We start from the raw sequence: 27586 nt of genomic DNA, 5'->3' as shown, positions 1-27586 counted from the left end.
CCATCACTACAGCCTTCACTTCAGTGCGCTTCTCAGCAACTTCCTATGTGCGGTGCCACCCATCCTGATTCTGCCCTGAGTCCTACGATGTAGCCAAGCCTGTAATCCTAGCCCTGGGAACGCGGGCAGGAGACTCGGACCCCCGAGACCCAGTCTCAATAACGAAGAGTGTGTAGTTGCCCTTGCACACGCGGGCGGCAGCTCCACGCCTGTCTAGCCTGGCTGCGAGTGAGCAGCGACCGGCATGGGTGGCAAGGCGCTTCGCAAACGCTGAGCTTAAACAAGGCCATCCGACTTCTACAGCAGCTCTTCCACAGCCAGCGCGGCGTGTCCTCTAGAGCCCCAGGCCGACTTTGTCCCCAGTCTCTCCCTCGGAGGTCCCCAAGGTCACCTGGAAAGAGCCCTCCCCCCTCTCACCCGCGTCTCCAAGGCCGGCACCCACCGACAGTCTTCGGAAAGCTCCGTGTGAGAAAACTTCCGACTCCGAGCCTAGTGCCAGCGCGGCGGCCAGACAGAGCTGTCAGAGCGGCGACCGAAGCCCGCTGCAGCAGGCTCATAGCCGCCATGGCTACTACAGCCACGGAAGGAAGTAGGGTAGGCAACGGGAGCCGGGAGGGACAATCCACCAGTGAAGGCGAATGCCGGGAAGGCCATGTTGAGTGAGGGCAGCGACGGGTGCTTGCTAGCTTCATAGGCAGGCGCTGGCGGAAAACAGTGACGACATTGTAGGTGGGTGCGCGAAGAGAGCCGCGTAAACTCTATAGCATACGGGAGGGGGAGAGGGAGTGAGGGAAAGAGCCGTGGGAGCGACCATGTTTAGTAAGGGCAAAGCCTGTTCTTGTTTGCTTCATTCGTCTCACGCGGAAGTGACCTAGTGGACACCGGCACAGTGTGTCTGCATTAGAAACATGGCAGCCACCAGTCTAGTGGGTATTTGTAGAAGAGCCTCAGCGTTCTTAAAGGCTGCTTGTTCCCTAGTAAATCCCAAGACCCCTGCTCACTCCGGGTAAGTGATGAGAGAAGAACTGACTGCCGCCGCCTTTGGGAGCTTCTTGCAGTGTGCAATAGAGATAGACCACCAGGGAGGCAGAGAGCGTGACCTTGGAGTCGTCTACCCTGGCGCACCCTGTTCTTCCTCTAGCGTTCTGTTGCCGCGGGCGGTGGGAGTATAGGATGTCGGTGTTTACTGGGACAGACGTGTACTGGGACTGGGTAGGTTGGAAGGGAGGTTTCCGAGGAGTCGAGCTGTGGAACGGACGGTCTTTGTACCGTAGGGTTCTGACGTAGATTGTCCGGTAGATGTTAAGTGATGAGAGCAGCTAAGTCAACAGAAGCTGTTTCTTCGAGTATGACAAAGCTTACTCTTCGTTGACATTTGCCTGCAGGGAGCCGAGTTTTAGAAATAGTAGAGTGCGATTAATTGAAGGAAACAATCCATGTTCGGTGGAATGCTCCGCTATTGTGCATCTATTAGCTTCTATAGTATTAACACTAACTTTGGAAATTAGCTTTTTAAAACCTTGCACAGTTGTAACTTGATCAGGGCGGCAAGCTTGAATAAATGATTGTGTCTTTTATTAATCTTTTTTCCTTAAAAAATGGACTAATTTGAGGCTGGAGAGATGGTCCAGTGTTTAAGTGCATGTGCTGTTCTTATAGAAGACCCAAGCTAGGTTCACTAACTTGGCTCATGGTGGCTCACTAACACCTTTAACTCTAATTCTGATGCCTTCCTAGACCTCTAAAGGCCACACACATATATGGTGCACATATATGTAGGAAAGACATTCAAATACATAAATCTTACATTTTTATAATGAAACAATTTTATTGTGTATTTTTTAATAAAAATTAATCTCTGTCACTCAGAAGAGAGGCAAAATATTTTGAAGATGAAAAAGCCAGTTGAGCATGCCCAGATGAATACATTACTATTTCTTCTTTAATTTTGCAGATATACACACTTTATTTACCATTATTGTCCCAGAACAATAGAAACCTTATTAGAGTAAAACAGTAACCAGATACCCTTCACCCACAGTAACCAGTCATTGACTCTTTGTCACATTTTTCAAGATTCCTGTATTTATGCTCTTTTCGTGCACTATTTGACAAAGGTTAAAATTCAAACATAGAACCAAGTACGTTGTTTTATAAGCATGACCCTGTGATCACACTCAGGAATACACTGCTATTATTTAGCACATATTACAAAATAAAGATAGAAACTGTCCTATTATTTCCTTTTTTTTAATCTTTCTGTTTCATTGTCTCCATTCAGTTCCATTCTTTTCTTCAGGATCCAATGAAGGATCATCAATTGCAATAGTAGCTGTTAGTCCAATGTTGCTTTTTCCTTTGTCACGATACTGGCAATTTGGGTAGGATTTAGATTTTTTTAAAATTTCATCATAATTAGTTTCAAGTCAAGAATCATGGATGTAGCTCAGTGGTAGAGCAGAGCACAGCACTTACCTAACACGCCTGAGGCCCTGGGCTCAATTCTCAGTGCACAGGAAAACAAACATAGATTCCAGTCAGATACTCTTGGTTCAGGAGACAGCACTTGTGAAAACATTTCACATTTTGTTTAAGGTCATCTCACCAACTCATTAAGTGGTTTTAGAAACCACTTAATATATATAATTATGCATAAGATTTTCATACAATTATGCAGTGTTGTATGTTTATGTAAGTAACGACTCTTTAATACCACATTTAATGCCTTTGTGGATATTTTAATCCATCAGCTCCTGTCTTGGGTTAAAAGTTTCTAGATACAGAATTATTGCATTAAAGGAGAAAATATTGTACCTTTTGAATTTTGCTGAATTGACATTCACAATGGTTTTCATCTGCTCATAAGTTCACCTGCTACCATGGAGAAAATACCTAAAACTGTTACTCTAAAATATAATTGTGGGAGCCAAGAAAATGGTTCAGGGGGTAAAAAGTGCTTGCCACTCAAGCCTGTTGCCCTCAGTTTGATCCTAAGAACCTATGTAGTAAAAACTGGGCGCAGTGGCAAACATCTCCAATCCCAGCACTCCTGGACCCAGATAGGAGGTGGAGAAAGGGGAAGCATCCGAAAGCTTTCAAACCCACTAACCTGAGTATTCACAGCAGCATAAAGGAGAAAGATCGTGCCGTAACAAGGTGGGAGAGAACCAACACTGGAGGTTGCCTTCTGACCACTACATGTGTGTCATGGCATAGGAATGCACGTAATCACACACACATGCTCTAATAGTAAATAAAAAGATATACATATATAACCGTGTACATATGTTATCTGAACGTATAGGGTAGCGATCTGTACAATAACAAATACTTTCTCGTGCATTTAAAAAGCTTACTGATACTGGGGTAAAAATCCTGTGTAGAATTTTTGACATCGTAATAAGAAATGCTTCTTGTTTATAAAGTCTGAACATTATAAACTTTACTTGTTTGTCCTTATTTGTGTTCAGTTGCAGGCCTCCTCTTAGTTTGTTGCATAAGAACACACCACATGCCACATCTTTTCTCCAGTGTAAATTTCTTCATACCACGTTGTCAAGGAAAGGACTAGAAGAATTTTTTGATGACCCAAAGAATTGGGGGGAAGAAAAAGTCAAATCTGGTGAGATACATAGAATGGTCTGTAGTAATTGATTGAACCCTCCATCATCCTAGGGTCATCCAGTTTAGGATTTCCTTTTAAAATTTCTTTTGGATTTTAAAGGTCATTCTTGTAATGAAGTAAAACTTCCATGGCTGGTCGCTGGGCTGCTTAGAAGAGGGGTGCTTTGAACACGTTAAATAACATGAGGCTTGGGTTTATTTTAGTTGGCTTCCTTTTTTTAAAGTAATAATTAAAAATAGTTTGCAGTGACATTAGGGAAGGAAAATGCATTTGACACAAATACCAGCAGTCTTTGCCAGTCATGTTACTGTTATTTTCATGTTGGTATTTAATTGAATTCTAATCGTATATAATATAAGAATCCTGTTGTGCCTTTTACAGATACAGAAACATTGAATTTTGAGAGAGTACTCAGCCAGGACAGAGCTAGAAGCATCATTTAATGTCACACGTTTCTCCTTCTCACAGGAGCTTCATGGACCTGCCAGCAGCTGAGGAACAAAAGTAACGAAGACTTACATAAGCTTTGGTAAGTGCTCTGCGTACTGAAACATTACAGTTTAACAGCAGAGTCCAAGCTACCCCATGTGAGCAAGAAATGGCCCCGTGGTTTTCTTTCATGGAACAGAGGGTGATTTGTGTGAGCTTGTGAAAATGGGGCAGAGGATTGCCTTAAGACATGCTTCACAGTTCAGGGTAGTGAAATTGTAAATTTTTGCTCTTAAGTACTATGAGTCAGACTACTGCCATTAAACCAGAAGTGTCAGCAAACAAGGTCAGACATGACACGGGGACTGGCCAGTCACATCTACTCTGCCCTCCCTTCCTTGTAACTTACTGTCTAATATAAACGCTGAAGGGAAGCAGATAAAGACCTGAATCTACTTCCCTATATTTACAGTCCAAACGTTGACTCATCTCGAACTTACTAAAATGAACCCTGTTATCTGCAACTCATAGGAGTCTTAAGCCCTAAATAGGAACAAGAGGCTCAGTTTCCAGGATAATAAAGTGGCAAGGATTAAGCAAAATGTGGGGTCTCTAATATTAACCACATGCACATGGAGAGCATTGAGAAAGAAAGCCGCAATCCTCTTAGAAATCTGCAGAAGTGGAGCCTGCACTTACTGATGTCCAGAGTTCTGTTGCCCTAAATACACCCGTTTCTTTTCCCACCTCACTTGTTCAGAAGGAAATGTTGAACAGAAGAAAGGGAATGTCCCATTTCAAGCAGGGTTCTTTTTCCCTGTTCTAAAAGAACATTCAGACTATGTCTCTAACTAAACCCTCACCACTGGCCAGATGTTAAGGAGTCATTCACAGCCCCTGTCCTTTTTTTTCTTAGTCTTTTCCTGGTGGGTTGCATCAAAGGCTCTGTCAGTTGGGAACATAAGTAGATTGTTATCTATCTTGCATTTTAGTATTTAGCCCAAAGCTTGTTTTGTTTAAACCATATTTGTTTTGAGGGAAGTCTCCCATGTGTAGGCCTCTGTGGCTCTGTGCCAGCCCTGGCCAAGCTGTGGAGTGGTGCCTACCCAGCCCCCCAGCTATCACTGTCACTCAGCCCTCACTCATTATTGTTACCTACCTGGGTACTACAGTGGGCATGTAATTTTTTATCCCCTAGTTTAGAAGATTAGTTCTGTTTCCTAACCGTTTAAAGAATAACATAGCATTTACAAAACCCACCCATACTGTGCCTATTTGTTATAGAAAAGTAAGTTTTATAAAGCACTGTTATGAGTTATTGATAAAGGTCAACTTAGGCCTGCCTCAGCACTCACTGAGCTACAACCAACATCTGCCACTCCTCCCACCAGGACTGTCTACATCCGAGTATAAAGTTCCTGGTTCTAGATTGTTCTGCCCTCCAGTTACTGCAGTCATTCTGAAGCTGAGGTACGCACAGCACACCTCTCCCAGCTTAGCCAGAGCACTCTTCAGAGTTCAGCTGCCTTGTCTCCCTACATCTTAAAGCCCATACTAGGAAGTCCTCCCTGGTCACCTTAGAGCTAGAGGAGGTGCCTCGTGTCCACACCTTAGCTGTTCTAACACATGTCATCTCCCTGACCCAGTAAACCACACTGGAAGTAGCATGGCAGGCTAAAGGTAGAATTTACACAGAAGTCTGGGATGTGAACCCAGAATCTGCTGTGTGACCCATGGTCATAGTCCCTGACTACTCTGAGCTGTCTTCATCAGAGGGAACTAGGACCAACCTGCAGAGGTTGTGAAGAATGCCCAGCACATGGGCATCAGTAGCTACACAGTAGCTATTGCTCATCTTCCTCCCCTGTGGGATGCAGGGACTGCACCTGACGCTTTTGTGACCCTCTGGCACTCCGCACAGCACTCAGCACTGAGTAGGCTGGACGGTGGCTCTTCATGATGGTGCTGTGTGAGCTTTCCGAAGGACTGCAGGACTTTCATGGCCTTTAATTTTGGTGTAAGAAATCACTAGAGGATAGCATCACCGCTTTGTGTTTGGTGCAGGTATGTCCTTCTGAAGGAAAGGAACATGCTTCTAACTCTAGAGCAAGAGGCCAAGCGACAGAGACTGCCGATGCCAAGTCCAGAGCGCTTAGAAAAGGTAGGTTTGTGGGCGCTGGGACCCCTGCAGGGTTAAAGCTAAAGGGGAAGGAGTCCATCTTTCTAACACCATTCCAACACCTCCACCTGCGAGCATTGTGTGCCAAGTGTTAAGCACCTTTGCTGTCCCCATTCTCAGTTGCTACTTACAGATGGGTTTTTATTTTTATCTTGACAGCTACCTGGGAGTAAAATTGCCATACAATAGGTCTCCAGTGAGCAGCTCTCTGAGGCAGCCATGTATGATGGACTCGTGCCACAGAGCCCACGTTCAGTCTCCAGTATTCCCCCAGACATAAAATGGTCATCGCACTCACATTCTAACTCAGTCTGGCCATTCTCCAGTAGCTCAGCCCACTTTTAGTTGAAAGTTCTGTTGTGTTTCACCCCTCGATTGTTTTAGAGCTCAGCACTTGATTTTCCTGCTGTGTGTAGCCAGTGAGAGCCGAGCTGAGCTTTGTAGCAGCCCCAGTACTGAGCCGCACCTCGGCTCACTTGCCTCCCCTTCCCCACACTGTTAATAAGCATCCCCACATACTGCCTGTAGGTGAAAGACCACATGCGACACAAGTGTAACACGGTGTGTCCGCCACACCTAAGTGTGCACTTTGCTCGGACAAAGGCAGCAGCGCTTGTCATTAGTTTGTTGCATTTTCAAACTGAGTGCTAATGCCATGTGCACTCACAAACTAGTATTGAGAAAGGAAACAATAAAACTTCAAACAGGAAGTCATGCTGTAGACACCCTTAACACATCCATCAAAGGAGCTTCTTACGAAGTACTGTAAAGGGTGTTTTCTAAATAAAAATACAAGTTCCCCACTTTGTAGATCTTCTTGAGTTTTTTTTGCAGTACAGTAATGGCTAAAGTTAGCTGTCTTTTTCTCACCTCAGGTTGTGGATTCCATGGATGCCTTAGATAAAGTTGTCCAGGAGAGGGAAGATGCTTTAAGGCTGCTTCAGACCGGTCAAGAAAAGCCAAGACCCGGTGCTTGGAGACAGGACATCTTTGGAAGAATCGTCTGGTACATGATTACACTGACTTCTAAGAGTGGAGATCGGTTGCCACGTTCCCCTCTCAGTACCTTTAAAACTCCTCCTGTGGATATTATTAGAGGTCTTACGTAAAGAGAGCTCCCCATCCCTGAGACCACGAAACATGTTTTGTCTCGTAAAACAAATTCCAGACCAGACAGCCGATCCCGTGGGTTCTTGTCTTCTGTGAATCACGGGGTCTTCCGAGAGTTTCATGAGATTTAGAGGTACTTCTGACAGAACAGTCAACCTAAGCACATGAGATCCCAGATTCTAAAGCACTGATTGCAGGTACACCTCTGCCCACCTAGGTGCTAGGAACCAGGGCTCCTGAGGATTCTAAGTCACTAGCATCAGGGTAATCCCTGGGCCAAGTAATGAACAGCTTGCCCTTTCTAGAAAGGATCTGGGATTCAGCTTGGACACTGAGGGATAAAGGACCCAGAGGACCCAGGACACACTAACTCAGGGACATGTAGTGTCTTAGACATGAGTCAGCAAGAAAAGAAGCTTGTACCTCTCACCTCATGTGGAATTTCAGCCATCCTGTCAGGAGCATCTAATCCAAGCAGGAAGAGAAATTGCCAAAACCTTGCTTAAAAACTCTTCCAAGGGCTGGAGAGACAGCTCAGCGGTTAAGAGCACTGACTGCTCTTCCAGAGGTCCTGAGTTCAAATCCCAGCAACCACATGGTGGCTCACAACCATCTGTAATGGGATCCAATACCCTCTTCTGGTGTGTCTGAAAACAGCTACAGTGTACTCAAATATAATAAATAAATGAATCTTTTAAAAAAAAATAAAAAAAATAAAACTCTTCCAAAGAGCCAGGCTGTGGTGGCACACACCTTTTATCTCAGCACTCGCAAGGCAGAGGCAGGAGGATCTCTTGAGTTCTACGCCAGTCTGTGGTCTACAGAGTTCCAGGACAGCCAGGGCTACACAGAGAAACTCTGTCTCAAGGAGTAAAATCTTCCAAGGATTATAGACATAGCTCTGGTTGAAAAATCTCCAGCATGCAATTTTAACTGCATTTTCTAGTAATTTTTAAAATTGTGCTTTAAAAAAAATTATTTACCTGTTTGTGGGTATATGCTATGGTATGTGTGTAGAAGTCAGAGGGAACTTGCTTAGCTATCTCACTGGCCCTATTATCTAATCATTTTTATTTGGTTTAAGGCCAATTTAATACTTTATTAATTTATCAATTACATTAATTGTTGATATTAATTTAATATTTTGAGGCCAATTAGGAGAGTGAAAAATTGAAGTAAAAATGTAGCGAATATTTTATATAAAGCAATAGCTTCGCTTTTTTGGCAGGCACAAATTCAAGCAGTGGCCTATACCTTGGTACCTAAATAAGAGATACAACCGGAGGCGGTTCTTCGCAATGCCTTACGTGGATAGCTTTATCAGGTAAGCAGCGTCTTCATGCTGAAGCAGCCTCTTTACGCCAGGGCCCATGTGACCTCAGCCCCCCTTACACCTTGGTTTCTATTACATAAAGAGTATCTTTGCATTACTTTAAAAAAGGATTAGCACTAGGTTGAAAAAGGGAGAAAATTGATGCTATTTATCTAAAACCTTATGTGCATAAAGTCACTGTACCAATAGCGTGTATCCTTTTGATAGTTGGCTTCTGTATGTCTGAAAACAAGAGGGAAATTCTAGGGTACTGTGTGGTAGCACTTTGCAGGGCTAGTGGAAAGGGGAGGTGTCTGCTGCCTTGTGTCTGAGATGATGCTTTGCTGCAGACTGCTACCTCAAGCATTTCCTGTGGGAGCTTCTGCATTCAGTTTATATAAGACAAGGAGAATATGTGCTTGTTACAGAATTGTAGTTGGCAATAACCACTAGCTACGTGATACTTAAGAAACTAGGTGAGGGGCTGGAGAGATGGCTCAGCAGTTAAGAGCACCCGACTACTCTTCCAGAGGTCCTGAGTTCAATTCCCAGCAACCACATGGTGGCTCACAACCATCTGTAAGAGATCCGATGCCCTCTTCTGGTGTATCTGAAGACAGCTACAGTGTACTTATATATAATAAATGAATAAAAAAAAAAAAAAGAAACTAGGTGAGATTCCCTTTGATTTTTTTAAGGTTTATTTACTTTATGAGTACACTGTAGCTATCCTCAGACACACCAGAAGAGGGCATCAGATCTTATTACAGACGGTTGTGAGCCACCATGTGGCTGCTGGGAGTTGAACTCAGGACCTCTGGAAGAGCAGCCATTGCTCTTAACTGCTGAGCCATCTCTCCAGCCCAAAACTACTTAAAACCCTGAAGCCTCACTCACCCCAAAAGCATACACACCAAGACTGTTTAGTTATCACACTGCAGTTAGGAGGCAGGGAGACACAAAAGTGCAGTGTCATAATGAAGGGTGACATGCACCCTTTAGTGGCACACCTGTGACCCAGCACTGAGGAGGCTGTAGAAGACTGGTTACAAGAGCCCTGGTTAGGCCTGTTACAAATAAACAAAACCTGCCAGGGATTCTTTCTGCTCTCAGCAAGGTTCTTCACAGATTGGTTGCTACCCCAAAACTTAATCCATAGCAAAAATAAGAGACATTTCTAAGTTTGCCCATGTGTGTGTGCACATACACACAGTCCTAGTGCGATGATTTGTGTGTGATGATTTGTTAGGGGACAACTTATACAAAGTACTTCTCTCCTATAATCCAGGTTCAGGGAATCAAAAGGAAGTGCCTTCACCTGCTGATCCGTATCACCAGTCATTTTAGTTTTAGACTAAGCATTAAAATGTTTAGTATACTTATGAATCAACCAACTTTTCATCTTCCTCTCTGAATGAGCTCCCTGTTCCTTGGTTTTGATTGGGTCTGTGTAGGCCGGGCACCTACTGTAGGCCAGGCCAGCCTAGAGCTCTGCCTGCCGGGATTAAAGGTACACCAACATACCTAGCTTCATTTTTGTCCTTGGTGTACCTGTGCAGTGAGGATTCTAAGACCACCTGTATTCCAGAACCAGTCTTGGGTTCAGTCTGTCCTTCAAATGGTTCCTGCACTGCATGGAATCTTCCTATGTCCATTGTCTGCTCTGGCATAGCCCCCTGCTGAACGTGATCCTCACTGTACTCTGTGCTTCATGATTTTCAAGGCTTCTATCAGTTTCAGAACTATACAGTAGCTGTGTCTCCAGAACAGCACGCTCTGCTCCCCCCACTCTAGTTAGGCTCGTCCTTCATCAGTGAGAACATTTACTGTCTCCTGCCCCAGAGGTGGGGCTGACGTCTTTCCACATTTAAGACCTGGTTAAAAGAACTCACTACACTGCTTCTGTTAGTTTCTGCAGGCACAGTACTGAGATGGTTTTACCTCCATCATCTTGTGTGTTTGTGGAGATCCCTGTTAAAGCCTGATTTCTGTACACCAATGTTGCCGACATGACAGGCTTATAGAGTCGGCTAGGACATGTTTTGAAAAAATGGGGGAATGGTTTTGTCTAAGTTGCTGTTATGTTTTTATTCTAGACTGAGAATTGAGAAACATGCCCGCACTGAAGCAAGAAAGAGAAGCTTACAGAAAAAGAAAGAAAAAATTCTCCAGGCAAAGTTCCCACATCTCTCTCAAGACCGGAAATCAAGTACTGTCTAAAATGAGATCCCGAAGTCCAGTTCCGTTGTCTTAAAGTCTGTGTCCTGATGTGAATATCTGTTAAGCAGTTTATAAAGAAATGTTCTTGTAAACATGGCATCTTCATTAGCTCTGCAAGTAGTGTTCCTTCTACCAAAACCAAGCAGAGTTCAGGTTCAATTCCCCCCAAACAGGTCCTGACATCTGAGCAGCTTAATGTCACCTGATATCTTGGTGTAAATGTAATGCTGGTTGCCAGAGCAACACTAACAGAAGTCAGTTCAGAAATGCTGTTCTTACCAGTGATGTTAAACTGTGACGGGGAGGGAGCTGAAGAGAGGGCTCAATACATAAGGGCACTTGTTGCTCTTCCAAAGAACCCAGCACAAATATGGTAGGAAGTTACCGTCTGTAGTTCCAGTTGTAGGGAACCAATGCCCTCCTCTGGCTTGTACAGACACCAGACACTAACGAGTGTGGTACAGATGTACGTTCAGGTGAAATACCCATGCGTAATTTTGTCAGCGTAAAAGGGGTGTGGATCCTGGTAGTAAAAGTGATTGCTTTCCCTCATCAAGTAACGGTAAAAGCAGCACTGACAGCAGCAAGTCACAACAGACCAATCCAAACCCTTTTAGGACAGTAGTGATTTTTATTTAATTTTGTAAGCCTAAGGTAAAAAGCATAGGCAGTAACTTTTACTAGTCAATAAAGAGTAATTCCACCAACCCACAGGAGAGCTGGAAAGTACTTACTGAAAGCAAAATATTTAGAGAAAATAGACATTCATACAAAATTATAAAATGCCTGTAATAAGAATAAGTGCATCTCAAGGAAAGCACAAACTCATTTAATTTATAGAGCCAGTTAAAGCCTTAAAAAATTTAAGTGGAAATTGAAATATGCAAACATGTATAAACATTCTACAAAAGATGGTCATCTTTTCCTGAGTGTCCTAAAGCTACAGACGTGAGGTGATGGGCAGGCAGGGTGGAGCCCTCAAGGGCATTTTCTTTCTACACACTGCTTCCCTCCTTCTTCATATTCCTGTTTGGAAATCCACATCTGTTGAAAGGTACCCTGTAAGGCAGAAAGAAATATTACATAATTATGCCCCAGTTTTCATTAGAAGGTGGTACTTTTTACTCATCAATGTCCTCAACTGCTATACTATTAAACTCCCTCCTCCAAAACAGTACTGTCCCCCATTCCTTCTGCCTTCCTCTGGGACAGGCCAGACACTGTTTAGCCCCTCTATCTAACTGTTACATCAAAAAGAAACTAGAAAGCGGCTGGCAAAGGCACAAGGAAGGGTCCTAAGGCAGTAGTAGAACCTCTTAGTGGGCACACCAATTACTTCAGGTCCTGAGGGAAAATGGAATGCCCTACATCTCACACACTCCCAATTCAAGGCAGACTCCCATTTAGACCAGGCACAGTGATCTCACTGGCCCTGGTTACACAGCCAACTCCTGACAGCTTCACCAGGAGTTGGAAAACAACCGAACTCAAGAAATGACTTCTTGAGTCATTACTTGATAAATGCCCAGGGCTAAGAGGAATTACAAGTGGAGGCTCAACAGCTCCCACCGAAGGGGCAGTCAGTGTCGGGTAACAGATGCTCACTGATGATGCATCTGATGTATCCAACAGAGCCAAGTGCAATGGTGCAGACCTGTAGTCCCAGCACTAGAGGCTGAGGCAAGAAGACTCTTAATTGGAGGCCAGCCTGAGGTTGCTGGAGTGAGGGGGAGTAGAGTTGGGAGTCATTTTTATATGCACGGTTTTAAGCAGATATCTCCACTCATCTGTCAGTTTTAAATGCAAAGATCAATGAAGCACTGAAATCATTCTTAATATTTTTTACTAAATAGTATTTTCAATGATATATTTAAAGCAGATAAGAATCTTGTTAAGTGAAGAAAATTTCTGCTTGTGTTGAAAGTTTATATGACTTAAAGTTATAAACAACCATTACCGGAAAACTCAGAGTACTGTGCTGGGGGATAGATATATTACCAAGACAGATTTTTATCAGTACAGAATATTAAAAGCAACAACAAAAAGAACCAGAAAAGATGTAATAAATAGTTATTCAGAGAAAAATATGATAAAATGCTCCTTATAAGCTGCACACAATCCCATTCTCAACAGTTCCTCTGTCAAACCACGGAGCCTGTGTCAGTGGGATCTTAACTACTAACCAAAGATGCTAGGATGGAGCCGCCGATCCACGAGCTGAACCTCCGCTCCACCGTCGTGTTGTTTGCAATCAGTTTCAACCGCATACTCTACAACAGACAAGCAGGATATTGGGATAGCTACAACAGCCAACCTGGGAATTCAGCTGAAAACCTCTAAAGCCACAGTGAAGCGGATACCTAATCCTAGCAACTGGGACACAGAGACAGGCAGATCTCTTAGTTCTAGGCCAGTGTGGCCTACATAGCATCCATATCTCACACCCAAAGTCACCCTGTCTGTCTGTCTGTCTGTCCCCCCTCCTCTCTCTCCCCACACATACACACGAAGAAAAACAAGTTAGTTTCACATGGTGTCAAGTAGCTAATATTGGCATAGGTTAGGCTACTTTTCAGGAAATGTCTTAATGAATACAGGGTAAAACAATGTACTATGTGGCTCAGAACTGGGCAAATACAAGCATGCAACACCACACCAGGAAGGAAGACACACTGGACTGGAAATACTGAAACCCATGCTCTAACTGTTGCTGTCAGGAAACTTGTTCAGTATCTTCAGCATGACACTCCCTGGCAAGTTTTCATTTCTGCAGCCCTAAAGACATCACACAGCTTGGAGTCTGCTTCCCCTGAACAGTTCTATTAAACATGTTTTATGATGCTCTGATCACTAACAGTTACTTTCTAATCTCATTTAGAGATGTAAGACAGAATTTATATGTGTACATAATTTCTCACTGTTAAACATAACAAATTAACAAAACTTTAAACTTTAAACTTTTAAACTTTAAAGCAAAACTTTAAAACCTGCTAGTAGGACAGCACTTACAATTCATGCACAAACCTCCACAGGCACTACCCTAGGTGCTTCATTTTCATTTAAAGTCTCCCTCCCACCACCCTACCCTCAGAGGTCCCACTACCAACTCTTCCCAATCAAAATGCCAGAGCACAAGTGACTTTTGGTTCATACTGCCTGCCATCCAAATTCCTATTTCTGCTTAGCAAGTGGCTCATGTCTGCATCCCCAGTGCCCAGGCTGAAGGGGCCAGAATGCTGAGTAAAGCAACCTGGCCTACAATGCCACAGTAACACATGCACACAATTAGCTATTAAATTCCACTAGGTAAGAATGGTGTGATGGTTTGTATAAGCTTGGCCCAGGGCGTGGCACTATTAGTAGGTGTGGCCTTGTTGGAGTAGGTGTGTCACTGTGTGTATGAGCTTTAAGACCCTCACCCTAGCTAGAAGCCAGTCTTCTCCTACGAGCCTTCAGATGAAGGTGTAGAACTCTCAGCTCCACCTGCACCATGCCTTCCTGGATGCTGCTATGCTCCTGTGATGATAATGGACTGAACCTCTGAACGTGTAAGCCAGCCCCAATTAAATGTTCTCCTTGTAAGAGTTGCCTTCGTCATGGTGTCTGTTCGCAGCAGTAAAACCCTGCCTAAGACAAATAGACACAACTAAATAACACAAAGAACAGAAAAACTTACCGGCGGAGTTTTCTGAGAAAGCTCTCTATTTAACCTATCCGTGAAACTCTGTATTAAGGTGTTTCCTCCTGCTACGATCACACTGCCATAGAGACCCTAGGAGAGAAAGAGAACCATTTTCAGATGTTTCCAACGACTGTGGAGTACTGTCAGGTGCTGGAGCCACCTACCAACCTCACCGTTCTCCATTGATCTATGTGTGTGTGTAAGCACGCCACCGTTCACGTGGACATTAGAAGACACTGCTGGGAGGTGACTCTTTTTCCAGCATGTGGATTCTGGAAATCAAACTCAGGTTGTCAGGCTTTGGTGGCAACCTCCTTTATGTACTGAGCCATCTTAGAGCAAATGATGTAAAACAATTATTCTTAAGCTCATAATTCTTATTGGCAGACAGCTGCTAATATTAGAGGTACATTTTATAATGGTATTTGTCTTTGTTCATCTGAAAGTCATGGTATTTTAAATTAGACAAAATTGTTTTATGATCATGACAGATAATGATACTCTTTTGAAACATGCCTGACCAAAATGCTTTCTCTTTTGTAGAAATGTTGCAACTCTTTTAGAACACAGACTGAACTCCCAAATAAAAACAACTGCATACTCATAGGGAATGTATTTACTTCTACTTTGCATATATTTATCAAAATGTAAATGTCAGCCTGCCTTTTTAACTGGCTATGTTCTTAGTTTTAAAACCTACACCAAATATCTAGATCATCTAAATTTTAAAACAGAAAAATGCAAAAATTGGGTCCCATCTGCTAACAACATTAAATAAACAGAAAATGATCTCAATAGAAAGTTCCACTCTTGCAAATGTATTTAATTCTGTGTCCTTAAGGGACCGTGCACAAAAACCACCAACAGTTAGAGCAGAAAATTAGCTCAGTGCTACAAGTGCTCACTATGCACATTTGGACATGAGCTGGATCCCTGGAATCCATGTGAAGGTACAAAGACACTCAACCCCACAAAACACACACACAATTTGTGTGTGTGTGTGTGTGTGTGTGTGTGTGTATGTACGTATTTTTTAAATTCTAAACTATTACTTCCACTGTCCTGGAAGTGGTATAGGTTGCTAAGTCACTCAGAAGAAATTACTTTGTAGTCACTCAACAGCCTTTTCTAAGTATGGCGTTTATACACTCATATCTACTCACATCATACTTTAAGCAAATTAACTTGAAAACCAAGATAGTATGTGGGTTCTGAAATAAATCTATAGCTTAATAAATTATTAATATAGATGAGTATATTATATAATCAAGTCAATATAGTATCAACAATTTAAAACTTGACATAGCAGAACAAATACAAAAATCATACAATCCATGCAGAAGTTGCACGCTTAGACCATACTTTTCTTCTTTTTTTTTTTTTGTAAAGATTTTATTTATTTATTATATATAAGTACACACTGTAGCTGTCTTCAGGTACACCAGAAGAGGGCATCGGATCTCTTTACAGATGGTTGTGAGCCACCATGTGGTTGCTGGGAATTGAACTCATAACCTCTGGAAGAGCAGTCGGGTGCTCTTAACCGCTGAGCCATCTCTCCAGCCCCCTAGACCATACTTTTCTAAAAACTACAAGTAAAAGTCAAAAAAAGGGCTGGAGAGATGGCTCAGCGGTTAAGAGCACCTGACTGCTCTTCCAGAGGTCGTGAGTTCGATTCCCGGCAACCACATGGTGGCTCACAACCATCTGTAAAAGAGATCCGATGCCCTCTTCTAGTGTATCTGAAGACAGCTACAGTGTACTTATATATAATAAATAAATAAATCTTTAAAAAAAAAAAAAAGTCAAAAAAAATTCACCAATTTCTATGTATCTTGATTTACTATATTTTAGGAAATCTGGAGTAGCAATAACCAAAGAAATTTAGTGAGGGGAAAGTGTTCTAAGAGTCTGCTGTGTGCAGTCCAGCAGCCACAAATCACATTCACAGAAGAGTTAGTGCAATTCTGGACTGAGCTGACTGGTCAGTAGCACTGCAAATCAGTTTGTCCATCTCTTTCCACATGGTTAAAAACAGCCCTTAAAGCCACTGGCCAGGGGCTGGAGAGATGGCTCAGTGGTTAAGAGCACTGACTGCTCTTCCAAAGGTCCTGAGTTCTATTCCCAGCAACCACATGGTGGCTCACAACCATCTGTAATGGGGTACAGTACCCTCTTCAAGTGTGTCTGAAGACAGCTACAGTGTACTCATCTATAATAAATAAATTAAAAAAAAAAAGCCACTGGCCAAAGTTGCAAACCTAATTTGGAGTACTTCATTGCTATAAGAGACAGTAACAAGTAGAGGTTGGCACTTACTGGTCTGATGTCAATGTCACACATTCCAACACTTGTTGTGACAACGTGACTGACTCCCAGCATTGTGTTCCCAGATAGTCCCTAGAACAAGAACAGCTGTTCATATGGAAATCCCCTACTGGCAAATTTAGTCTTATTTAGGCTTTTTATCCCATACATTCTCTACACGGAAAAAGCCACACCAATTCTGAAAGTAGCTTTCTTCACACCTTTACGTTGGAAGGGTCAAATAATCCTTCAGGAATTTTCAGCCGCTCTGCACCAAAATCGCAGTTGTAGCCATTAGGGAATTCATAGTGAACAGTGGGCATCTGTGCAGCCACTCTACAAATGTAAAGAGTATTTCACAGAAGGCAAAACGACTCTGTTCAAAATCACAATCCACTTATGAGGACCCACCAATCTCTGAGAACTACAAATACCTAAGAGCAGTATTCAGAATATACTAACATAGGATTCAGAATGCTAACACATTCTACAACCATTTAATATGTAATAAACAAAAGCCCTTATTTCTGAAGTACACAGTTAGACAAAAACATACTGTTCGTCATAGGTGGAGTCTGACACTTGAAGGACGGAAGCTTGAAAATCTTGGATGACGCACTGTGGACAGAGGGAAGGTAAGCATCGGGTTGAAATCTGCCTTTGTAATATGCACCGTACGTGACAGGCTACAGAATGACATCAGGCCACTTTCTCATGCTGAGTCATTGGAAGAGTGTAACTCTACTGAAGACTGAGTGCCAACACAGCTGCTTCTACAGTTATGTGGGAACTTACAACTTACAGGACGACTGAAACTCACTTCTACACGAGTTATTTCAATTACTCTACATAAGGGACAATAACAAGAGATTAAACACAACCAGAGCCTGCACCACTGCCCCAACAAACTAAACCAGTTTCAGAACATTTCCTTAAGAGCAACCTGATTATTTGTCTTTGTTTTTGTTTGATATAGGATTTTTCTGTGTCTCCTCCTCACAATGTAAACCAGGCTGGCTTCCAACTCAGACACCCAAGTGCCTCTGCTGCCCAAGCTCTGAGACTGAAGGTGTGTGCCACCACCACCATAGTTTGGTTTTAGAAGTGAAATTTTATCACCTGGATGTAACATGTAGACACGTATCTCACAGAAATTTCTAGTGACTGCTGTGAAATGAATGTCCTGCTCTCAGAATACACTAAGTCAATTGTGGCTTTCACATCCCTTTTCTATTAGAAATTAGTATGTATCTATGAGATGGCAATGTACTGACCTCTCACCCACACAGGTCTATACACTCAGACAGATTTCCAGCAAAGAGTCTCATTGGCCCCACTGCTGGAGCAGTCACACACACTTTTTCACGTCTGATAAATGCTAGGAAAGAAATCACACCTAAGCTATACAAAGTTCTACACAAACTGAAACCACTTACCCAGCAAGCACAGTGTAAAACGGCATGGCTGCTTCTACCTGAAGCCAAAGCCTCTTCTGGGCCTTCACCCTGCTATGCAGCAGTCTGCTTGCAGGGACTACTTCAATAATGTGCAAAGTGCTCCCACCCCTAAGCTATTTGTTTTGTCTGATATTAAGAAAAATGACATGGCTGTCTCTGCCCAATCCAGAGGTAGCTCACTTGTCCCTCCAGGGTAATAAATCTCTTGTGTTGTTAAAACAAAACAAAACAAATCCTTGGACTCAACAACTTATAAAGACAGTAAGGGTTACTTACGTTGCACATGTAATTATGCCAAGACCTTGTAACCTGGGGCAGTTTCTCTTTCCTTTTCCAGTTGGCTGGAGAGCCTTCTCGAACAGCCTCCTGAGAACACCAAGAGCACATGCTAAGAGACTTCATGGCCCAGCAGAGGAGGCAGAGGCAGGTCTCTAAGGAACTTCACATGCTGCTTACTTTTGATGCAATCATATAAGGAGGGATGAGTTCTATGTTCATTTCCTGGAAGAGTTCTCTGCACTGCATGGTAATGAAGTCTCCAGCAAGAGGGGATTTCACAATGCCTGAGAACCAAGTCAACAAGACTGAAGGAGACCGAAGTCTTATTCCTTGGATCTACGACTCTATTTACACAGGAATAGGTTTCTTTTAGTAGATTATGTAAACTATCTTTCAAAGAGTAAAGTCACACACTCAAAACATATTACTTGGGAATGGATGTGCTTCAACAGAATTCTGGTCTGTCTCCACAATCTGTGTCCTCAAGACCTGGAAAGTCACCTGGTGCCCTCATTAAGCAGTTACCTTGTTGAAGGACGTAGCCATCATGGACTGGAATCGCAGTGGTGTGGGTAGCTCCACTGTCCAATATCAGCCCAGTAGAACGACCATTAGCAAATCTAGTTTAAAGCATTAAGGAAAATAAAGTATCAAAGCTCCTAGGATAGTGCTGATTATGAAAGGCTGGCTCTCGTAATATTTAAGCCAGTTTATTAAACATATGTTACCATTTACATGTGTAAAAGCATGTCTAGGGATAAAAACTAGTGTCAATAATTACTGTCTCGAAAAAAATTTATACCCATATGACTCCCAGAATGATTTCTTCTTTAATTAAGCTGCTTAAAATGAGCATATTGAAAACCTCTACAATTGATCTTTTGATAATAATAAATTGAGACTTTTTTTTTCTTTTTTTTTTTTTTTCAGAGCTGGGGACCGAACCCAGGGCCTTGTGCTTGCTAGGCAAGAGCTCTACCACTGAGCTAAATCCCAAGCCCCAAATTGAGACATTTTTAACAACATTTACAAACACTTGACAAGGACAGCGAGAGGCTGTGATACCTCGGGTGGAGTTCTGGAGAAGCACTGCAGGTATGATAGCTAGATGGCAGTTCCCGCCCCTACCCCAGTAAGGCTGACAAGCAACTCCAGATGGACTCACAGCTGGTCAAAGAGCAGCTCCTGCCTCCCTCCACTGCATGCTCCAGGCTTGTATGCAGGCTCATGACCTGGGCCTTTCACTGGTGGCTCAACTACTTGCTGATCATTTATGAAGGCCCGAGTCTGGTACCCACTAACACTTCAAGGAGGTAAGTACAGAGAAATGGGTAGGGAGAAGGGCACAACAAAGTTGCCACTAATGTTCCTTACAAGTAGAAGATTCACACCAAGCCATTTCTGCCCTGAAGGTTATCTTGTTTAGAAAAGCATAAGTCAGTTTATCTGCAAAAAGTCCTGGAAAGATAAAGAAAGGCCCACCCAACCTGTTCCTGGCCCCAGGTTCCTCCAACAGTAACCTGGGGAAGAATGTGGATGGAGCAGGAGCAAGCAGGAAATACAAGATGCACGCAAGCATGGGAAGCTCACAACTACAGTCAACAGAGCCCCAGTACAGGGCAGAGAAAACAAGGAGAACCATGCTGACTCAACACAGGACGACTTTACAACGATTTCACAAGTACCAGTGGCCAACTGAAACGGGAGAATCTGCTTGTTGCACTTCAGACAAAGGATTACAATCTAGAATACTTACCTAGCTCAGAATACTAGACCAGAAAGAAAAGCAACCTAATCAATAATAGCCCAATGAAATGAATACATAGCTCTTAAAAGATGAATTAACAACAGCCAGTAAACATGAGAAAAGGGTCAACACCTTAGAGTTATCATGAAAACACAAATTAAAACCACAATGAGATTTCATCTCACCCTAATCAGAATGGCCATCCACAAAAGAACAGATAACAGAAGTCGGTGAGAAAGGACAGTGGTAACAGAAATCAGTCCAGCTACTATGAATCAGTTAAGAGGATCCTAAAAAATGAAAGTTACTACTCAGGATCTAGTCGGACCTACTAAATCTATGCCGAAAGGAGGAAGTCAACACAGCCCAGCAGTGCCTGCAACAGCCAAGTCACAAAGTCAGCCAGGGCTCATCGACATCTGGAGAGAATTGGCGTGCTCAAACGCTGTTCTGCTTAGCCAGAAGGATGAAATAATGGTGCCTCCTGGGAAACTGCAGGTAAATGAGTGACACAGGGAAACAGACTGTTGCATGCACGGTGCCATCTGCAAACCCCACAATTCCTCAGATACATTAAAAACACAGGCATCTGCACATGTGTCACCCCCAAACCCCAGCCCCCAGCCCCTGGAAGGCAGAGTGGGAGACAGGAAAGAGGGAGAGTATATCAGGAGGGGCAGGTGAATCTAAGCAGAAGAAGTGAGTGAATATGGTCCAGGTCCATGATATACTTGAAGGAAGAGTGTCTTTATGAACCCCAACACTGTGTACAATGATTACACACACCAAGAATGGGGGGCAGGGAGGACCTTAAAAAATACTCAAAGAAAGGTAAAAAGCTAAAAACCACTTCTTCCATTAATGTCTTACACACACTGAGAAAAGCTGTCTTATAGTTTAAGGATACGCCGTCAAAACTGCAGTTTTGCAAAGGAAGAATGCAGGGATGCTGTAGTGCTCAAACATCAACTCTGTCAGTTTCTCTCTCTTTGCCCTGGTGTTCCACTGGAGAAGGGAGAAAGGACATAGGTTATTCACTGAACAGTAATTAAAGCATTGATTCATTTCATACCACATTACAGAGTCATATTGGTGAAGGAAGTTAAGAGGTCCTTTTTAAAAAAAATATATAAATGAAACTCTATTATTCAACAGGTAAAACTGTTAGCTGCTATGAGTTCTAGAAATAAAGACTTTACAATCACAGGGAAATTAAGACTCTAAAAACAAAAGTATTCTTAAATATTAAACCTGGTAATCAAAAGACTAAATATGAATTTTAAAACACTCAATCATCCCACTTGTAACTGGTTCTCACAAAGTCAATTATTTCATTTGCTGAAATAATGTTATAACCATAATCAAAATTAATCTTTCCCCAAATTTCCAAACTCAAAATGTAAATGTTGATGACTCTTTAAAAGAAAACAAAAAGCCAACAACATAATTCAGCAGGTAAAGTCTGCTTTGTCCCCAATCCTGACAGCCTGAGTTAGAGCCCTGGGATCCACATGGTAGAGAGAATTAATGCCTCTACATGTGTGCCTGGCACATGAGCACCCGTGTGTGCATACACACACATAATAAATTAATTTTAAAAAGTGTATTTTTTTCTAAAAACAAAAAGAAAATCTTCAAATGAGCAGAAAGTAAAAGAAGAAAAAGAGCATACACTAGAGAAACTAGAAGAGAAAGCGGTCTCACCGGTGCTTCCGACATGAGAACAGGATGCAGACTGGCTTCAGATTTGACATGCATCTTGTATGTATGATCCAAAATGGCCTGGAAACTATCCCAGTCTTCAACTAGAACGTAAGAGTCAGAGCAGGAAACAAGGCTTAGCTGATGAATGAGCATCATCTAAGACAAAAGGACTGTTTCTAGACTTATAATTAGTATCTCAATATACAGAATCTACTTTGTAACACAGTACTTTACAGAAAGGACAGTATCGTCTTCTGCATATAAAATCTCCTTCTGGTTCTTCCAGGTGGGCCTCAGATCTGCCCCAAATATAAATGGGGTGCTTAACAGACACCTAGTTCTTGCTAGAGGCCAGGTGGGTGATCAGAGAGGGAAAGCAGCTCATAAGCTAGACACAATTATTTCTGGAGCTAGGAAGAAAACAAAAAGCAAAATACACACTATCTGTTAGAAAACTAAGGATTTAAAGGTGTTTTAAAAATCCAGAGTAGCTAGACGTGACATTGCATACCTTTAATCCCAGCACACTGCACTAGGGAGGCAGAGACAGGCAGGTCTCTGTGAGCTCCAGGCAAAGCAAACAAAACCTGGAATCCCCCCACCCTTTGCTCATGTGTCACTGGTTAAGTGGTGACAGTTCCATTGGACAATTAGTATTATCAATTAAATGTGACCTTTTGACCTTACCTGGCACTACTGATTACAATGGTTTACAAATGTTTTCTCCATAAACCCATGTTTTTTTTTTAAGTCTGTAGTCTTCAACAGTAGCTGGGACCTATGTCTCCCTTGGGGAAATTTCAACCCACTGGCCATGACTTGACTCTGTAAGTCTTAAACTTCTCTTGAATTTTCCCCCTACACCTAATTTGAGGCTGAAATTCTCCTTCCTGAGCACTCATCTCAACTGGTTAAATACTGAGCAAATTCCCAATAGAAAGCCCGTTCTTAACCTCTTACAAGTTCCACACCCTTTCTGGGTCACCTACAATGTTTCTCCATGACTTTTAGCTGACCTGCTTACTAGATCAGTACCAATGTCCCATACACTCTGAAGTCAGGCCACTCACTTGCTGTATGGGAGAGCGCAGCAAACCTGACCCTGCACTGGTGTCTCGGCACTCAACAGTCTACAGTTCCCTGCACTGATACAAAGCACACCCAGTATGCTGACAGTAGGCTACTGTGTCCAACCTGTCTGCAAAGTAGCTCATGTTGATTACTGCTTCCCACCTGTGTTTCTACACCTTTGACGTATGAGAGGCAGAAGTGGTCCGATGTGACCAGCCCTCAAAGCCTTACAGAGTCTCTGCTAAGCTCCTAGGTAGACAATACATGCATTATTACACTGTGCAGAGTGAGGCAGAAGCACACTCTATGCATCCACAGTGAAAGACTTGGGTCTCCTCTGGATTTCATCCCCTCTCCCTTTTCCTTGGATGCCTTCTGTGTCTTTTCAGTGTGGTATCATGAGTCCTCCTATGAATAGCTCCTATGAGTACCTCAGAGTTTTCTCCAGAGACAATAACATTTCTGCCTGCCTCCCCTTTTAATTCTTATCTTAGTGAGTATTACCATTGATTCATCACCTCAACCAAAATTCTAGGAAACCTTAATTCTCCTCTCCTTTCTGCCCCCTTAATCTCCTAGTACCACCTGTCGCCTAGATATTCAAAAGTCGCTTCAGGACTCTGTTCTCAGTGGTTTAGTTTAAACCCTCCTCAGTTCCATTCTCCTCTTTGATTACTGTCCTGTCTCCAGCAGACCCTACAGACTGTCAGTGAGTCCTTCAGAATGGCAAAGATAAGCGCACACACTACGCCTTACTTAATTTAACTTCCCTAGGCCAGCTTTCAGGGACTATTTTAGCATGCTCCAAGAAGACAGCATTCTCTGCCTACCTTTCCTGCAAGCAACCTAACATGCACAATGCTGCAGCCACATCTGTGAAGCAGTTCAAACATATCCTTCTCAACTCCCATCTCATCACACTAGCTGCTGCTTTTCAGCTTTTCTCAGCCTTGTTGGACAGTTGAATTCCTATCCCATGGCTCAAGACTCAGCAGCTACCTCCTTTATAAACTCTCTGATCCCACTGTTTGCTGACCACACGCACATAGCTTTTAACCTTGTACACAGCACGCAGTTTTCTGTACATACACCAAACTCTTCTGACTTTGAGTTTAAAGGAAAAGAACATTTCTTACACATTTCTGTACTCTCACTATCTAAAATATTACTTTATCGAATTAAAACAAACAAATACTTGTTATTCATCTTCTGAGATTTGTTGCTGTCTATAGCCAATTCCTACCCATGCCATTCTTGAGCGGTGAGATGGCTTCCATGCTCTCCCTGGGCACTCGGAGGGCATTGGTGTCTATGTAGTAGGTGGGCCCGCCCTGCTTGCCTTTGTCACCATCGATCTCCATCATCGTGCTTCCATCATCTCTCTCCAGCACCACCCCGATAGCCGTGGGGAAATCAACCTGGGATGTTAAAACATGATGGGAAGGATCATCTGCTCTCACAAGGGACTGTTTCTAGTGTCTACTGTCATTTTTGCTTTGAGTTTCTGTTTATACTTAATTTTGCACAGGTGACTCTTGCCTGCCCAAGTAATTCTTATCACTGTTCTTACCTTAGGGCAGTCCTCACCAGCATAGCCAGCCCTCACTGTATATGATCCAATGTCAAAAACAAGAGCGCCAACTTCATCTGAAGAGATTAAAAGAGAATTACAGAAGTGATTAAAAGAGAACTACAGATGTCTTTAATCCCAGTAAGGGAGGCAGAGGCAGACAGATCTATGAGTTCCAGGCCAGACTGGTCTACAGAGCTAATTCTGGAACTACACAGAGAAACTCTTGTCTCAACAAAGTAAAGAACATATTTTATGTATATAAAATGAGAATATTTAAAACTTTGTAAAACTCCATTACATAACACATAATTAGCTAGAATCTAGTTTTTACGATTGTTGTTTTGATATAATCAACCTCTATGTGATCTTACTTGTCGCAAAGTTCCTGTCTCTGACTCTTAAGTGGGATTAAAAGTATGCACCACAATGTCTGGCTTGAACCTAGTATTAAATATACCTTCAAGATTTATTTAATTAAAATATGGTGAGTCATACACTGTTCATCAGCGGAGGTTTAGTCAGGAAAGATATGGTACACTGACAGCAGGTAGTAGTTCCTTACTAAAGGGACTAGTTATAAACATCTATCATCCAGGTACAGAAGGATGAACAAAGGGACATGTCCTCATAATCCTTGAACTGAGAAAACAAGAAACTGCTAACAGAACCTAGGATTTTTGTGGGGATGGCTGTTGGGAGCTGTGGTAACAGCTGAAATGAGGCAGAGAGCTAGAACTGCCTATCAGGGAGGAAGGACCAAGCTCACAGCCTCCAGCCTTCAGGAAACTATAAGCCAGCATCCAAACTGGGACATCAGAGCTTAGAATGTAATTTATACAGGCCAAGTAAAAAGCATTTAATGAAGGTACTATTTAACTCACACATTCCAGACATTAGGGGATAGTTTAGTGATGAGAAAAAAAGCTGGCAATTTTTTTCAGTCTAATTCAGAGAAAAGCCTCCATTTATATTTTCCAAGTACTTCACCCCAAACAGCAGGCCTCCTAGGATAAAGTGCTAGTTTGTCAATGGGTCCCCTCCCAAAAAATTTAAAACACTAATCCTACTTACCTACATTACTCAACCTTAAGAAAAGTTCTATTCTCCAGTTAAAGCTACAAATCACCACAGCCACTCTATGCAGTTTAGTGCTAGCTACAAAGAGGCACCCAAAGAGAAACACAGAGCTATTTAGTTTAGACATACCCAGTTTAAGAGAAATTCATATTTTAAAAGGAGATGCATGTGCAACTGTTTGAATGAAAATGTCTCCTAGACTCTGATATCTAAACATCTGGGCCCCAGTTTAGTGCAATCTGTGGATATTTAGAAGATGAGGGCCTGATGTAGGAAGCTGTCACTGGGGACAGGCTTTGAGTTTAAAGCCCCCACCATTTTCAGTTTGCTCTCAGCTTCATGCTTGAGGTTGGATATGTGAGCCTAGACTCCTGCTCCTGCCACCATGCCTGCTGCTAGATGCCATGCCTCCCTCATACTGGACTCTTATCCCTCTGGAATCATAAGCTAAAGTAAACTCTTCCTTCTAGAAGTTGCCTTGGTCATTTTTGTTTTGTTTTTTAATCACGGCAACAGACAAGGGACAAATACACTATGTGAAATGTGTAATTTACTAACCTCTTTGCCCCAGTTTGGTCAGTAAAGAGTATTTAATACTTATCTCATTGGATACTATGACTAAATGTCTTCAATGTTTTAATGTATACTTAAAATAGTGCTGGTAAGCAATAAGCCCGATAAATATTAGCTAATAGTAGTAGTTACTCTTGTCACACTTCTTGCTAGGGAAATGACTACAGTTAGAGAAACTGCTACAGTTCGTTCTTACAAAACAGTACACAGCAGTTAAAATGTGTGGGCACAGATCTACTGACTCGATACATTTATAAATTTATAGTGTGAGGATACTATTTAACTCATTAGGGGTGCATGTTACAGGTACACGGCCGAGAAAGGAATGCCTTTGCCTCAATCCAGAAGCTATTTGCTCCCAATTTGCAAAGAAAGTCTTTTAACTTTGAGCTGGTTGTTTAACTCTTCCCAATGCTTTCTTCTTCGTTAACGTGCAGGATAGCAGCACCATCTCCTGTCGGCATCCACCCTAGCGAGGAGTCTCTAACTAGTTAACTACTTTTAAAATAAAACAAAACCAGTGCTTGAAAGCCTTGATTTCGTTATCGCCAATTTATAAAAAGACTCCTGGCCAGTTGGCCAGGGGAACAGCAGCCTGTACCTCAACGCTCCGCTCATCTAGGGACCAGGCACACCTGGAACGATGTCCAGTCGGAAGCCGCAACACCGGGCGCGACTCAGAACCAGTGCCCACCCGGAGGGCCCGGAACCTCCGCGAGCTTCCCGAGACTAACCCGCGGCGGAACCGGTACAGCGAGGGACCCGGAGTGCCAGGTGACTGCCAACAGAGTCCAGCCCGTCCTGGAGCTCCAGGTGTAAGACACGCCAAGGCCCTTCCTTGAGGCCATCTCGGAACCAGCAACAGTACAAGCCGGAAACCTACTGAGCGCGGGCCCTGGGTCCGAAGAGAAGGAGAGGCCATGGCCCAAACGGGGACCGGAAGCACCGGCCAAAGACCGGAAGGGCCCGCCGAGGACCGGAGGGAAACGGAAGAGACCAGGGACCGGGCCGGTCGTTCCGGCCCGCACGCCCCGAGGCGCCTCTGCGCTCACTCACCTCCGCCGTACACGCCGCCGCTCATAGCTACTGTTGGGCGGGGACTGGCCGAAGACTACTGGGCGAAAGATAACAGCGGCGCGACTCGACTCCCCAAGAATGCCGACCCCGTAAGCCTGCAACTTCCAACGCCGCCCCCTCCGGCAACAAAGCAGCGGCCGCACGCCCGCTGCACAGCCACTCTT

At 43.1% G+C, this 27586-nt stretch overlaps 3 protein-coding genes across 8 annotated transcripts in view; 1 reads left to right on the top strand and 2 right to left on the bottom strand.

Moving 5' to 3' along the window:
- The window catches only part of Ndufb5 (NADH:ubiquinone oxidoreductase subunit B5), a 14318-nt gene extending 13678 nt beyond the window's left edge, over window positions 1–640 (bottom strand). Inside the window, exon 1 of the mRNA NM_001106426.1 lies at window positions 443–640. Coding sequence (NP_001099896.1) covers window positions 443–566 — 124 coding nt within the window. The 5' untranslated portion in view covers window positions 567–640. The remainder of the gene's footprint in view (window positions 1–442) is intronic.
- Window positions 416–12046, top strand: Mrpl47 (mitochondrial ribosomal protein L47). 3 transcript variants are annotated; one of them, XM_087619058.1, is made up of 7 exons: window positions 416–594; window positions 3471–3622; window positions 4094–4154; window positions 6119–6215; window positions 7109–7239; window positions 8572–8667; window positions 10752–10967. In XM_087619058.1, exons 4-7 carry the CDS (start codon window positions 6144–6146, stop codon window positions 10873–10875), a joined length of 423 nt encoding a protein of 140 aa, XP_087475184.1. In that variant the 5' UTR covers window positions 416–594; window positions 3471–3622; window positions 4094–4154; window positions 6119–6143; the 3' UTR covers window positions 10876–10967.
- Window positions 11487–27586, bottom strand: Actl6a (actin-like 6A). Of its 4 annotated transcripts, none has more exons than XM_087626203.1 (14): window positions 27229–27586; window positions 24693–24769; window positions 24366–24540; window positions 22052–22152; window positions 21255–21352; window positions 19126–19220; window positions 18778–18884; window positions 18598–18687; window positions 17421–17482; window positions 17086–17200; window positions 16877–16957; window positions 14552–14647; window positions 13059–13145; window positions 11487–11934 (listed from the first exon to the last, which is right to left on the bottom strand). In XM_087626203.1, the coding sequence occupies exons 3-14, from the start codon at window positions 24484–24486 to the stop codon at window positions 11854–11856; spliced, it is 1134 nt and encodes a 377-aa protein (XP_087482329.1). In that variant the 5' UTR covers window positions 24487–24540; window positions 24693–24769; window positions 27229–27586; the 3' UTR covers window positions 11487–11853. The 4 variants fall into 4 exon arrangements, with proteins under 4 accessions (XP_087482329.1, NP_001034122.1, XP_087482328.1 ...); NM_001039033.1 differs by having other exon boundaries at window positions 27402–27500; XM_087626202.1 differs by having other exon boundaries at window positions 26947–27292.

This window comes from Rattus norvegicus, chromosome 2 (genome assembly GCF_021556685.1).
Source record: "Rattus norvegicus strain SHRSP/BbbUtx chromosome 2, alternate assembly SHRSP_T2T, whole genome shotgun sequence".
In the NCBI taxonomy this organism is placed as follows: domain Eukaryota; kingdom Metazoa; phylum Chordata; class Mammalia; order Rodentia; family Muridae; genus Rattus; species Rattus norvegicus.
This window is presented reverse-complemented; position numbering and strand designations above follow the sequence as displayed.

What these genes read in the sequence shown, in the direction of transcription:
- Mrpl47 (XM_087619058.1), top strand. Translation starts at nt 6,144, where the DNA reads ATGCTTCTAACTCTAGAGCAAGAGGCCAAGCGACAGAGACTGCCGATG. An exon ending in ATCTTTGGAAGAATCGTCTG is followed by an intron (nt 7,240 to 8,571) that starts GTACATGATTAC and finishes CTTTTTTGGCAG; the next exon opens with GCACAAATTCAAGCAGTGGC. An exon ending in TACGTGGATAGCTTTATCAG is followed by an intron (nt 8,668 to 10,751) that starts GTAAGCAGCGTC and finishes TTTTTATTCTAG; the next exon opens with ACTGAGAATTGAGAAACATG.
- Actl6a (NM_001039033.1), bottom strand. Translation starts at nt 27,426, where the DNA reads ATGAGCGGCGGCGTGTACGGCGGAG. An exon ending in CTGGTGAGGACTGCCCTAAG is followed by an intron (nt 24,541 to 24,692) that starts GTAAGAACAGTG and finishes TTAACATCCCAG; the next exon opens with GTTGATTTCCCCACGGCTAT. An exon ending in AAAACTGCAGTTTTGACGGC is followed by an intron (nt 19,221 to 21,254) that starts GTATCCTTAAAC and finishes GCTTTAAACTAG; the next exon opens with ATTTGCTAATGGTCGTTCTA.